Genomic DNA, 13,275 nt, shown 5'->3' on the forward strand with positions numbered 1-13,275 from the left:
CTCGGGCATTCTGAGCCTTCTGTGTCCGGTATAGCAGCTGTCTTGACCTAGCTATAGAGCCGCTGTTTGCCAGTTAGCTGTCTCCTCTTCGCATACCAGCTTTTAAACCGCTTTAGCCCTCTTTTGTTCGGTGGCTTTCTATGTAATGCATCATGCTGCAAATGCAGAACGTTCGCCTCCAGGTTACAGTTTTCTCTTTTTTTTATATAGTGAAGTCGAAATTCAGAAGCGGTTAACGTCCCGTGTGTAAGGCAGGATACGAATGGAACAAATAAATTTAGACATGAATAATCGAAAAGGTAATTTTAGTTTGGCTTATTTTCTCGTACTGCTACTTTTATGTCTTCCTCCGGCAATTAACGCGACCTTGCCGCAAGCGCCAGAGGTTCGCCAGCATTTTAATTTGTTTCTATAATTTAGTTTAAATTTAACTTAGGTTTTAAATTCGGATGCATAATTGCAGCGTGCAGATGAAACAAGTCAATACAGAAATCAGTAAGGAAGCATATTTATTTTAATTTTGAGCTCCCTTCATGTAGCGTCCTACTTCGGCAGATCGCAGGTCTGTCGCAAATGCCAGGTTCGCCTGCATGTTATAGCTTTTCGATTTTTCGCTAATGTTTACGGCCAAATACAAATAAGCTAACGCGCCCTGTATGTATAAATACTACGTCGTGGTGCGTTCCCGCCTGCCGTAATGTCCGGTCACGTGACGGCGCGCCGGGTGTCTTTTTCTGTCGCTGTTTTTGTTTTCTCGGTTAGGCTTACCTGGAGTTGTCTGCGCCTGACGCGGCCTGGTGGATGTGTGACCGCGCGTGTGCCTCGCAGTCGATGCGGGAGCGGAGGCGTTATTTTTGGGCCGATCGTTAGCCGGCTCTGCTCGGAAGACTTCGGAGCTGCGCTGTTCGCGGTGCTAACTTCGCCTGCATGGTCTATAGCGCTGCTGGAGCGCCAGTCCTATCTGCAGTGCGATATCTTTACAGTGAAATAACTAGAAGAATAAGAATGGGGTGGAAACGCATTTGGCAGGTTCTCTCATATCACGAATGACAGTTTACCATTATCCCTCAACAGAAAAGTGCACAAGAGCTGTATCTTACCGGTACTCACCTACGGGGCAGAAACATGGAGGCTAACGAAAAGGGTTCAGCTTAAGTTTAGGACAACGCAGCGAGCTATGGAAAGAAAAATGATAGGTGTAGCGTTAAGAGACTGCTTGCCCGGTCAAGAATCAAACACGAATTAACGACATCCTAGTCGAAATCTAGAGGATGTAATGCGAAGGCAAGATAACCGCTGGTCTTAAAGGGCAACGGAGTGGATTCCAAGAGAAGGCAAGCGTAGCAGGGGCGGCAGAAGGTTAGGTGGGCGGATGAGATTAAGAAGTTTGCAGGGATAAGGTGGCCGCAGCTGGCGAAGGACAGGGTTAATTGGAAAGATATGGGAGAGGCCTTTGTCCTACAGTGAGTGTATAGTCAGGCTGATGATGATAATATCTACAACACTCACAACATACGAGTCCCTGTGACACTTCGGTCTTGCGGCGTGAATCTCACACAGGTGATACTTGCCAGTCTTCAATGCAGTGCCACTGTAGGCCTGTTACAAGTGTGCTGATTGTTTGAAGGAATACTTGTAAGACAGCGGCACTGGTAACAGTTGTCCGTGTTTAGAGACGCTATCATTTTATTCGGAAGCTTCAATCAAGTGCTCAGTATATCCTGCTCCCGGTTGGTCGGGCCGAGATGGTGTTCCCAGTGCCAACGACAGCTAGCCACTCCAGATGGCCGAATGGAAGGGGATGGAGGATTCATTCATTCATCAATCTTTATAAAGGGAGAAATGAGAGGTTTAGGTTTTCCAGACCAACTCCCAGCCCAGACCAACTATCCCAGACAAAAAGTCCTGATGCATGAAAGAGGGTGGGTGGAGGAGGGAAATAATTGGTGGGGGGTTAGAACTACACTCTAAATGAGATTAAAACGAGAATAAGCTGTCCTATAACGCTCTCCCTTTTAAGAAAGGGAGCTCGCTAGAGGACACCTTACTCCCTCTTTTACTCCTTTATATTTAGTGTGTAGTCTTGCACCTTTCACCTTGAAGTAGGAAATGCCGTTATTAGGAGCCAGCATGGTTCAACGTTCGCCGAACCGATATCTCTTTACTTTGCCACCTCTTGAAATGTCTGGCTTTTCAGCATTTCTGTCTCGCCTGCACAAACTGCAGTGGAACGTGTTGTGCGTCTAGCATTCCCTGTACATTCTGGAAAGAGCCCAGGCTGTGGGAGGAAAGTGTAAACGAGCGTGCTGTGGAGGCGGGGAAGCTTCGGCTTAAACAGCAGCAGAAGTAGAAATTAAAGGTAGCCATCGCTTCGAAGCAGCGTGGCCATGGCGTCTGCCTAAAGGATGAACCGAATTCGTCGTGAATCATGAAGAATTAATCACTTGCCGCCAGTCCCCCTGTGGCGCTACCTCCGCGTTACTGTCTTCCGCGGAAAACGATTGTGGCGCCTCTCGCGGAGCCTTTTTCAAACAATACGCCGCCACCAGCGACGGATGTCGCTGGAGGAAGTGGGAAACTAGGGTGCCTCGATGTGCGCGCCTCCTGACGAAGGGGGGGGGGGGGGGGGGTTGACATCGAAGCACCATGTGGGAAACTTGAAAAGATTTTTGCTCCGTTTTATCCCCCCACCCTTATTTTTATGTCAGTCCTGAGTAGTGTCTGTTACTCCCCAGCACGGGTAGCGGTTACATAACCCAAGCAGAACCGCCTGGGAATGTACTAAACTGCGCCTCGTCTTCTTCAACCTCCAGGGACTGCGCGAGTTGCGTACGCGCCATTCCTTTCCTCCGATGGCACGCAGACACGGCTGAGACGGCGACGAGATATCTTTCTCTTTTTTTTTTCTCCCATCTCATTTGCGCAGATTTGCCGATGGGAGATTTCGTTCTTTTTGCTTTCTTTTGCTTAATACTGCGCAGCCGTGCAGACGGTAAGCCGCGAGACTGTTGCGAAACTGCGGCGCGGCCGAAAGGCATGGCGTTTCGCAACGCAGACGAAATTTGCCGGCCGCCCGCCCTTTGGGTTTCCTCCGTTTCGTAATATCCGCGAACCGGGCCGGGGAATACCACCCTCTGCTACGCGTGGATTGTGAAGCTCTTTCGAAGCACTGGCTGCGGAAGCGATGGCGCGAAGGCGGTGCTCTCTAGGGCGAGATGGGAAGGGGGGAGGTTCGTGCAGTTGCTTCGGAAACGGCCTACATTGAAATGAATGCTGTCGATGTGTAGCCACTTTGTTGCGATCACCGTGGAAGCTTTGCGAGACTTAGATCCACTGATATTTTGTGTTTATTGCATGCACTATGCTCCGCGACTTCTTTCGCCGTCTATTCGACACTTATCGGCGCAGTCCATCTTGGTTTTGCTAAAGCGGCCAATGGTAGTTTTTCTTTAACTCGCACTTGAATCTACCACGATCAACCGAACACAGCGGAAACCGCGCTGTTTTTCTTTTAAAGCGTCACTGTTATCAGACTTCCCCCGAGATGTCTTGGTCGTTGTCCGCATAAAACAATGTCGGCACATAGCAAAGTCGCATGACCCATTGCCGTCGATCATGTGACCCGCTTACATGTACAGCTGTCGCTGAAACTCGTGGCACGCACTTTGGCCCTGTGCCCGTTTCAATTTCACCAGGAAAGGACGGTGGCAAGAGGCAGGTTTGCCATGGAATGTCAATGAAAAACTGCTTTCTTTTATGTGACAGACATCGGGGATGAAGAATGACAATGGTTTGGCGAGCGTAGTTTGCAGAACACGGTGACGTCTCAATTTATTGAGACGCAACGCCGGCGCACCAACGGATAAATAGCTCTAATTTGTAGGTTCTATAGCTAGTAATACATTTCTCACTGGTAAAGTGTTCTCAGAAACGAGAGCAGCGTTTGGTTCAACGCACATTTTGGACTTTCCGGGAAGCGTGGATGTAACTTTCACTTCCTACTGTGTAGTGACGAAGATAGAGTGATGATTTTGTGGGCTCGGCTGGCCCGCAGAGAAAGCCGTGGGTGAAAAGTCTCCCAGAAGAATTTCGAATTGGAGCCACCGGAAATTACGCGCCAGGCACTGTTGTCCGACAGCTGTTGCGTCCCGTTGTCATCACACCTGTCAAATAAGTGGTGCCGGATTATGGGACATCGTCTTGCACCATAGACTAAAATTTTACAAACTGACGCGCCATTCAATCTGCTCTTGATGGTTACCGCCTCTGGAAGCAGCAGCAGCAGCAGTGGAGCGAAGTCACCTCTTACGTCTGCTCATGCTCACTCAACTGCAGGGACATATTCTCCACTCGTAGGCGCATTTCCTGGAATCTCTTCCTTCAGCTGCGCCGAAAATTTTGAGGTTTAATCTTAATCTCAACGATGTAGCCGTCTCACAGTGCGTTGCCACTACTCCTGATCTTCTTCCGTGATGGTAGGCATCAAGCTGCGGAGGGTCAGCGTCTTCTTGGCGGAGCTAGGGTACGCCTCGTTGAAGCTGCTCGCTGCGTCATCTGTGGACTCGTCGCCAGTAGTCGCTAGTGGGAAGTCAAAATGCAGAGCGCTTCTGTCGAATTCGTCAGTAGTCATAGACAAAGGTACTTCGCTGTGCAGGCCCCAGCTGATGTCACGGCCAGTTGCTGTCGCCACCGTTTCGCTCTGCGGTTCTTCGTTGGGTCCTTGTTCGTCCTGGTCGGTTGTTCCGTATGAGGCAGAGTAGATACTCCGCTGCGTCGGCGCGGGAGTGGTGCTAGACGAATGGGCGGAGTCTTCACTAGCGTTGACTGAAGTGCCGGTGGTGGACGAGTTAGAATCGCCGCCTTCTTCGCTTGAAGATCCACCCTGTTCCGTTTGACCGGTGCTGTTGTCGCTGGAGCTGGACTCCTGCTGGCTGCTTTGAGCTTGAGAGGCGACGAGCAAGGGTTGGAGCATGGCTGTGTCTTCTGTCAAGCCTGCGATGACGTCCTCAATGTCTATTTCGTTGTTCCTGAAGCAACCGGGAGCACCGCATACAAGACTCGTCTCCCTTGTCCACATATCCCGGTTGCTGTCTGCGGGAGCATTCCTTGCTGACTTGCTCATTGCCCAAGCAAGATGCTGATGCTGCTGCGGCGCGAGGAAGACTGGCTTAAGAGACAGAGGCATCGGGGGTTGTTGTTGCCTGACGAAGACGGGCTTGAGTGGTGCACATCGCTTCATCCACTCTTTCCCCGTGACGAAAATTGGCTTCAGAGGCCAAGCCGTGGGAGCCTTGACTGTGGGAGGTTCGCTGTGTTGCACCTGTCCGGTGATGTTGGCCGTGTCCCGAGTGTTGCCGTCGGAGAAGAAATTTCGGACGTTACGGCGTCGAAACTTGGGCGTGTCTTCGCTAGCGGGCGTCGAGGCCAGTACGTTTCCGTCCGAGAAGGGCGTCCTCGCTTTGGGCCAGACACATCGCTCGGGCGACAACCGTAGCAGGTCGTAGTTCCGTTCTGGCTCGGTCGAGACGTTGGTGGGTCGTGCGAGCGGTTGCACGAGGCCTAACTGAACTGCCGCGTCGTCGATCTTCTTTTCCTGTAGAGTCTGCAGAAATTCTGGAACGCCGCTGCACAGCTCAGCTCTGAAGACTTTCGTTGCAACGTGGTTCTCCTCTTGGACCGCTGGCTGTAGTCTCTGAGACGGAGGGTCTCTGGCAAGGCTCGTCTCCGCCGAAGCCATGTACGTGGGCACCTCGGTCGCCTCGGAGAAAGCATGCATCCGTCCAGATGGGGCATCAGTTTCGGCGGACATATCGGTGCGCCTTCCGATTTCGTCGGTCGTGGTCGCCTCCTGGTATCCCCTTTCGCCGTGGAAGCTGAGGACGTTGTTGTTGTAGTCGACCAAGGGGACGGCGTTCAGTTGGCTGAACACATCCACGTTGTCCTGCAAAAACCCAACGTTGGAGTTTATCTGGAACAAGTCGAGCGGTCCGGCCCTGTCTTCGATGTCATCATTGGACATGTTGGAGAAGAGGAAGTTTATGAAGGACTTCTCGTCCACGCTAGGCGGCATCGAGCCTCCGCTCCCTCCTTCGTGCTCAGGAGCCGCGGCTCGCATCTCGGCGCTGAGAGGCAGCAGACCGAACTGCGGAGCCATGCCGGGTGCCTGGAAGTGGCAGTCGTCTCCGCACAGGAGGTCCGGCACAGGGCGTTGGCGGTCGTCGACGCTGTGGTTGCTGGGCGAGAGGAATTGTTCGAACGCGCCCCCGGGGTGCTTTTCTTGTTGGCTGAGGTAGTCGTGGTTAATGAAGTCGTAGCAAGTCGAACAGCTGACCGGCTGCTGCTTTTCGCTCTCGTCTGAGACCTGGGGCATTCCTGCCACCTGAGGGCTGAGTACTGTGCTGAAGTCCTGAGACATGCCCTGGTACATTTTCTTGATCGCGTAAAGCGGGTCTGCGTGGTGCACGATCGGATCAAGGCTGGACAGGAATGACGGGATGAGGAGGTCGCAGTTAGCATCTGCTTGGAAAGTGGGGTGCTGGCTTTTGACGCTAGCAGTGGGTTCTTCGACGGTGGCTTCCAGCTGTGCCGTAGCCTCTGTGGTGTCTTCCGTACCGACACCGCTATGTTTCTTTTCGCTGTTGTCTTCCGTATTCTCCTGCGACGATGTCGCGGCCTCGGACGTCGAAGCCAGGGAGCTGCCTTCCATGAGATCCTCCATCTCGCTGGGACCTGGTGTCTCCTCTGACGATTCCTGCGCGTATTTTTCGCGTTAAATATACTAAAGGCAGAAGTGAAACTCTCCCGGAGAAGGCCGTGTCTTTTTCCAACGTACCCGTAAAAGTATAAAAAATGCCTGTATTGAGATCTTATTCTACAGGGTGCGACATATTTAGTATCACTCCGGCTACAGGAAATAATACTTCATGACAGTAAATTCTGTTAGGGAATGATGTATGCCACGCATACCGGAAGCTTAAGTGCATCGTTCTCTGTCAGAGTTTTGTTGCCAGAGTGCATATCAGTGAAAGGGCGGCCGTAGTGGCGCGGGGTCACGTAATCATCCCGTCTCTGGTTGCCCGCAGACAACCTTCAAAGAATGATCCAAAATTATCAAACGCTTCTAATGCCGGTCGCCTTTCTTCAAGATCACCTCAGAGACCAAGACTGAGCACCTGCTGACCTCTAACAGAGATCATGCACGTCCTCATACACGCAGTGCCCGATTATTAGGGCCAAGGCACACCAAGAAGTAATTTGCTTAGCGAGTGTAGGGCCTAAGCATAGTTGCATGCGGTCCCGGATTTTCTTCTAGCATACCGTAACAAGTCTAACTGTACTGATTAATTTGCGCAGAGTAAACTAAATTGTGCTGACTAAATACCATCGAAATCTAGTCATCCGAGTGCTTGATTTCGCGAGAGGCTATAACAGAAAAGGAAGAGCCGGGTATAGTTTTCGGCGTTGCTGGCATAGACTCTTACCGCATGTTGGTCATCTGCTTTTTAAAACGACTGTCTACGAGCAGGGCGGTGTGGAGAGTATAATGTGAAACTACGTGGGGTCTAGGCTGGAATGCCAACAAGTCGCCTGCTGTGCTCTTTGCTTTGTCTGAGGTGCATAAGACAAATCCTCTTGTTGAAACGTTGGCAACTACCCTGAAGCTTTCCTCTCTCTTAAATAATCTGCCTGTCCTCTCTCTACCATACACTAACAAGTGTCTCACGATAAGTTCGTCTAGTCAGCTACTTCAACACTAGTCGTTTCGCGCAGTGTCAGTTGTCTAGGACGTTACCTGGGGGGACGGACTGAGGTGCCGTCGAATGTCCTTGAGTGCTTCGGCAATCACGGCCCTCTGGTGGTCCCCTTCGGAACTGTGCGACTGTTTCTGGGAGCCGACGCCGGTCTCGATGGAACGCCGCTCGTCGGCGTTGAGCGCGGGCGTACGGGACCCAAGCGAGGTGGCCACCGCCGTGTCGCTGGCCCCCTTGGGGTTCACTACCAGCGGCAGCAACACGGGCACGGGGTCGCAGTTGAGAACCTCCAGGGACTTGTCCAGGATGTGCTTGCTTTCGCAAGGGCGAGCTTGCTGCGCCGCAGCCTGTGGAAGTATTGTCGTACTAAGATAGCCAGTCGAAAAATACGACAGAGCCGGTCCCAAAATACGACAGAAATTTTTGCGCCCTGTCGTTACGACACATTTTTCTGCAGTATTGCGAAGCTGTCTGTTGTTGCGACAGAACTGGCTCTGTCGTTACGACAGGAGACTGCTCAATACTTCAGGAAATCGGGTTGTTACTACAAGAATTTGTTATCAGGTATCAAAGAGATCTGTTGTGTCAACAGAAAATTTACTGTTGCGTTTTTCGGGCGCAGACAGCCAACAGATGGACAAAGCAGAAAAAAGACAAAGTACAACGCAGGAAAACGTATACCGGCGCTGATATGTAAGAGATGTGTACTCGAAAAAACTAGGTGAACGCGAGAGTTTTGGATACGCGGCGCAAAGACACCAAAGGTGAGGCATGTGGTCTGTTTGTTTTTGTCTGCCTCTGATATCTTCGGCCTTTTGACGAGCATACTTTTTCGTAATGTCTTTTGCCATAGTTTTGAGCTGGCTTCTCTTGAGGTGAGATCCTTCAAAAAACCTACCGAGGGGAGGGCATATGCTATGGGGTGATGCAGCATGACACAGTACTTTCTTGTTCAAGGCAGCTAGGGCATCGCGTATTGTACATTAAGGAATTCCCTTGGCAGAAACAGCACCTTGTTTCTATTAAGCAAATTTGCCCTTTCGCATGAATAAACGAAAAGGTACAGGCTGGTTTATTTGAGAGGAGATCGTCCATTACTTTCGGAGTAATGGACGATACCCTCTCGTTGCGACAAAACAATCTGCAGGAAAAAAAAATAAACAGGACAAAAGAGTAAGAAATTCTTCCCGCATTTTAGGACTTATAGTTTAGAAGCAAGAATTATGCTTCATTATTAATTTCAGTGGAATTCAGGGCGGTTTTCCATACGGCAGCCAAATTCCAGGCCGTAGTCCAGTTGCAGGCTGGGGTAAGCGAAGTTCGACTCCCTCCTCTCCCTCAATGGCAGAATTTTTTCTCATCGTTAATCTCAACGAGGAAAGTGCTCAATAGGACGGCTCCATACACGGCCACCAAATCTCCTGCCGTAGTGCTGATGTGGGCCAGTGCAACCCGGGCCTATCCGGATCCCTAGCCGCGCAAAAAGTGCAACGTCCCTAAAGACCACCGAAGCGGGCCAGGCCCACTCGCCTGTGCCGGTGGCTCCCGGCGAGGCGCGCACTCTTTGAAGTCATCGCCCTGTAGCTCGGTGATGCTCCGCACGAAGTCGAGCACGACCTCCGGCGCGAAGTCGTCTCCGCGGCGAGCCCTGGGCTGCTGCTGCTGCTGCTCCATCAGGCACTCCAGGAGCGCGTCGTCCAGGGGCGGCCGGTCGTTCTCGTCCCCGCCCCTGGGGGGCACCTGACGAGGACCGAGCACGTCCATGGGGGCAGGGCCGTCAGCGGGCCTTCCTGGCGGCGACGTCGGCGGCGGTTCCGGCGGCTCGGCGGCGCATCGCTCTTCGGTCCTCCCGGTGCCCCCGCGGTGCGGCCCCGCCCGCACGGCTCGCCACCGTGTTGCCGCTTTCTTCCTCCTCCTCTTCGATCCGCCGCAGCTGGTGCAGCGATGACGGTAGCGATGCTGTCAACGCGAAAATGCGTGCCCTGTCTGGAATCCAGACCATAATACTTATAGTGCGTAGAAAGTGCGTTTACCGGAAGACCGAACACGTTAACCATTGTTTTTGCAGCAGCGCGAGGGACAAAGGACGAGACAAGTGCACAGACGACGGCGCTGAACTTACAACTGGTTTTTATTAAGGCGATTTCCACTGCTTACAGTGGCAACCAATCTCAAAGGAACAGTCTCGTTCTATTGTCCCCTGCGCTGCTGAGAAACAATGTAACACCAACTTGTCCAAGCTTCTACAGTATCAACGTTAACCATGACACTGTTTGAGCAACCAGCTTTCACAACAATGAATGTCATATCACCATACTTGTATTCTTCGGACTGTTCACTTTGCCAGTTATAGCCGCCACGGTGACTCAGTGGTTACGGCTCTCGGCTGCTGACCTCAAAGACGCGGGCTTGATCCCGGCCGCGGCGGTTGAATTTCTATGAAGGCGAAATTCTAGAGGCCTGTTTATTGTGCGGTGTCCGTGCACGTTAAAGAACCCTAGGTGGTCGAAATTTCCGGAGCCCTTCACTACTGCGTCCCTCATAGCCTGAGTCGCTTTGGGACGTTAAACCCCCACAAACCAGATCTTTGCCAGTTCTTGGTGTCATATATGGCCTGTCATCAATAATCTCGAGTACGAATTCTCCTTGTGTTTCTCCGTGAGAATCCTTAACCGAGACTCACTCAGACATACACGGGAACCATCCTCATCGCCGTCAACCCGTACAAGGAACTCAGCATATACGACACGGTGAGTGTTGAGGAGCATGAATTGCCTCGTCCAAGGTCTGCACGCTTCTTTGCTGCGTGCGACCTCCTCTGGTTCACTTGCCTTTGTGACGTCACCCCATTCGTGGCGCTCCTCGCAGGAATGGGTGCTCCGGTACAGCGGCCGCAAGATCGGCCAGTGCGAGCCGCACGTGTTCGCCATCGCCGAGTCCGCTTACGACAGCCTGCAGAACATGACCGCCAATCAAGCGTGCGTCATCAGCGGAGAAAGCGGCGCCGGAAAGGTGTGTGCACGGGGCTCTGCTTTAGTCTCTAACCACAAGCCGTGTTCAAGCTGGCGGACAAGTCGTGACTGTGACGAAAGCATTAATCCCGGACGAAAAGTACGACAGAGCCGGTCCCAATATAGAAGAAATTTCTGTCGTTACGATAGAATTTTCTGTAGTATTGCGATGTTGTCTGTCGTTGCGACAGAACTGGCTCTGTCGTTACAACAGGTGACTGCTAAATACTACAGAATATCCTGTTGTTACTGCAAGAATTTTTGTTGTCAGGTCCCAAAATACTACAGTGAAAAATGCAGGAAAGCACTTTACATACACATTTTCACTTTGCCATGTTCGCATACTTTTGTCCGTCCGCCCGAGCATACCTCTGCAACGTGAATAACCAGCGCATTTCTTACCCGAAAATGAATAAGGGAGGGCAAAGCCTCGGGGTGCTTGCCAGTCATACCCGGAAATTCAGGACAAAAGCTTTTTTGAACGGCAAAGAGTTTATGAACGAAATTTTTTCATATATTGCAAGATTTTACTATAATAATCAATATATCCGCAGATCCCCGACGGCAGTCTTGTAATTTTTTTTATTAACGTTTTTGCTATCGTCAAAAGCGTTCCCCCTTAGGTTTCTATGGCAGTCTTAAAAAGAAAGATTTTGCTACATATCGGAAGAATGGACTATTATCTTCAATATTTCTATATCAGTACCCTAAAGTGTTGCAATAATAAGGGAGTAATTACTCATTGACATCCACCCGGAGCGCATCCACACGGCTACAATGAGTAAATAATCCCTTATTACAAATCTACTTCAACTTGGGAGGTTCCCCTAAAACATTTGACCTACAATTTTGCAATATTCAAAATGTCAGGAATATTGGACACGTCTTCTGAACAAAGCCTTCATCACTGGCGAGGTTTAAATGGGGCCTTCACTCCATGGAGAAAAGAGGTGAGGGGAAGGAGGGCGTGAAGTGGAAAAGGTGTTAGGATGGGCAGGGTGAATCTTGTCCAGGCATGATGGCTACTTAAGAGGATTAACCGGTAGACCTGCAAAACTGTGAAAATAAATAGGCCAGTTCAGCATCTCGACCTTTTTCTTCGAAAAACGTATGAGGGCCACCATGTTTTCCCATAAAAATGTAAATTTTCCCCTTGGATGACGATGAAGGCGGTTGTTCTTATAAATCCGCCTGTGGTTGTCAGTCCATGAGCACATATACCTTGTTCAAGATTTGGAGTTCTACGTAACTGCTAGTTGCCTACTGTCGCTGCCCCAATCTAAAAGGGAAGCTATCAATTAGCTGCCTTTCTATAAGGTCGCCATTGCGTGGACGGCACTTGAAGAGCTCTCTTTAAAAGCAGTGCTTTAGTGTGAACGGTTGAAGCATACAGCTAACCAAGTCTCACACCCCTTTTCAGACTGAAACGACCAAGTTCATCCTGCAGTACCTTTGCACCGTTACCACCAACGTGTCCACGTGGATCGAACAGCAGATCCTGGAGGCCAACACCATCCTCGAAGCTTTCGGTGCGTGCTAAGAAAGTGACAAATTTCGTGTTGCTCACAGCGTAGGTACTCTTGGGCCGTTAACCTAGCATACATACAGACCCAGCTACATGCATATGTGATCAAGAGAGGGGCATTTAAATTGGTGAATATTCTTTCGGCGTAAAAAAATTTTTTCCGGTGACCACCATGGCAAGGATTGAACGCGTAACTCTTCCTCCATTACAATGTTCCTTTAAAAAATTTGGTGAACTTGAGCTTGTGCAGTAATAGGAAAACAACACCGATCTATGCGAACTAAGCCTTCTTGCAAACAGGAGGTGCGAAGTCTTGCTTGGCTACTGCAACTCATAATGCCCTTGCCAGCGTGTTGACTTATGTAGCGTGGCACATTACACTGCATAATGAACTCGCTGACCCAATTCTTTGCCGTCTACTTGAGCAGAAGGTTAGCTGGAGCATGTCAATATACTATATTGTGCTGTCTTCTGCTTGTGAGCACCGCAGCGACACTTCCAAGTTTCGAAAATTACCGCGTACCAACCGTAGCCCTTCAACAGATCCCGTCGATGTATTTTCCAGACTGCGGCGGCCACAATTCGAATGAGGCGAAATGCAACAAACGGCCATTTGCTGTGCGATGTAAGTGCACGTTAAAGAGCCCCAGGTGATGGAAATTAATCCGATGCCCTGCAGTACAGCTTCTCTCGTAGCCCATGTTCGGGACATCAACACCACATACCATACCGTACCATACCATACCCTCTGAAATATTTTACTCCCTTAAATGGTGTAACGCTGTTGTCCCAGAGCTAACACCCTTTGAGGGGTGTCCACAAACACCTTGAGGATGTTTGTGGACACCCTTATGGGTTTAGGGTGTTCATGAACACTTTAAGGGTGTTCATGTGTACCATAAGGATTTTTATGAACACCTTAAAGGATGTTATCCCTTAGACACACTGGGATACCTTTCTTACACCTTTAATGGTGTAAAAAATTGTA

The 13,275-nt window shown here is 50.5% G+C and overlaps 2 protein-coding genes across 2 annotated transcripts in view; one reads left to right on the plus strand and one right to left on the minus strand.

The window, feature by feature from the left end:
• Positions 1 to 13,275, plus strand: part of Myo81F (unconventional myosin 81F) — a 94,198-nt gene that overhangs the window by 29,926 nt on the left and 50,997 nt on the right. Inside the window, exons 3-5 of the mRNA XM_077637559.1 lie at positions 10,439 to 10,501; positions 10,620 to 10,763; positions 12,183 to 12,291. Of these exons, the coding sequence (XP_077493685.1) occupies positions 10,439 to 10,501; positions 10,620 to 10,763; positions 12,183 to 12,291 (316 nt within the window). The remainder of the gene's footprint in view (positions 1 to 10,438; positions 10,502 to 10,619; positions 10,764 to 12,182; positions 12,292 to 13,275) is intronic.
• On the minus strand, positions 3,734 to 9,689 carry LOC144104496 (uncharacterized). Its single transcript, XM_077637558.1, has 3 exons — positions 9,282 to 9,689; positions 7,793 to 8,098; positions 3,734 to 6,751 (listed from the first exon to the last, which is right to left on the minus strand). The coding sequence occupies exons 1-3, from the start codon at positions 9,513 to 9,515 to the stop codon at positions 4,451 to 4,453; spliced, it is 2,841 nt and encodes a 946-aa protein (XP_077493684.1). The 5' UTR covers positions 9,516 to 9,689; the 3' UTR covers positions 3,734 to 4,450.

Source organism: Amblyomma americanum, chromosome 9, assembly GCF_052857255.1.
Source record: "Amblyomma americanum isolate KBUSLIRL-KWMA chromosome 9, ASM5285725v1, whole genome shotgun sequence".
NCBI lineage: Eukaryota > Metazoa > Arthropoda > Arachnida > Ixodida > Ixodidae > Amblyomma > Amblyomma americanum.

What these genes read in the sequence shown, in the direction of transcription:
- LOC144104496 (XM_077637558.1), bottom strand. Translation starts at nt 9,515, where the DNA reads ATGGACGTGCTCGGTCCTCGTCAGGTGCCCCCCAGGGGCGGGGACGAG. An exon ending in GCCGGGAGCCACCGGCACAG is followed by an intron (nt 8,099 to 9,281) that starts GCGAGTGGGCCT and finishes ATACTTCCACAG; the next exon opens with GCTGCGGCGCAGCAAGCTCG. An exon ending in ACCTCAGTCCGTCCCCCCAG is followed by an intron (nt 6,752 to 7,792) that starts GTAACGTCCTAG and finishes AAATACGCGCAG; the next exon opens with GAATCGTCAGAGGAGACACC.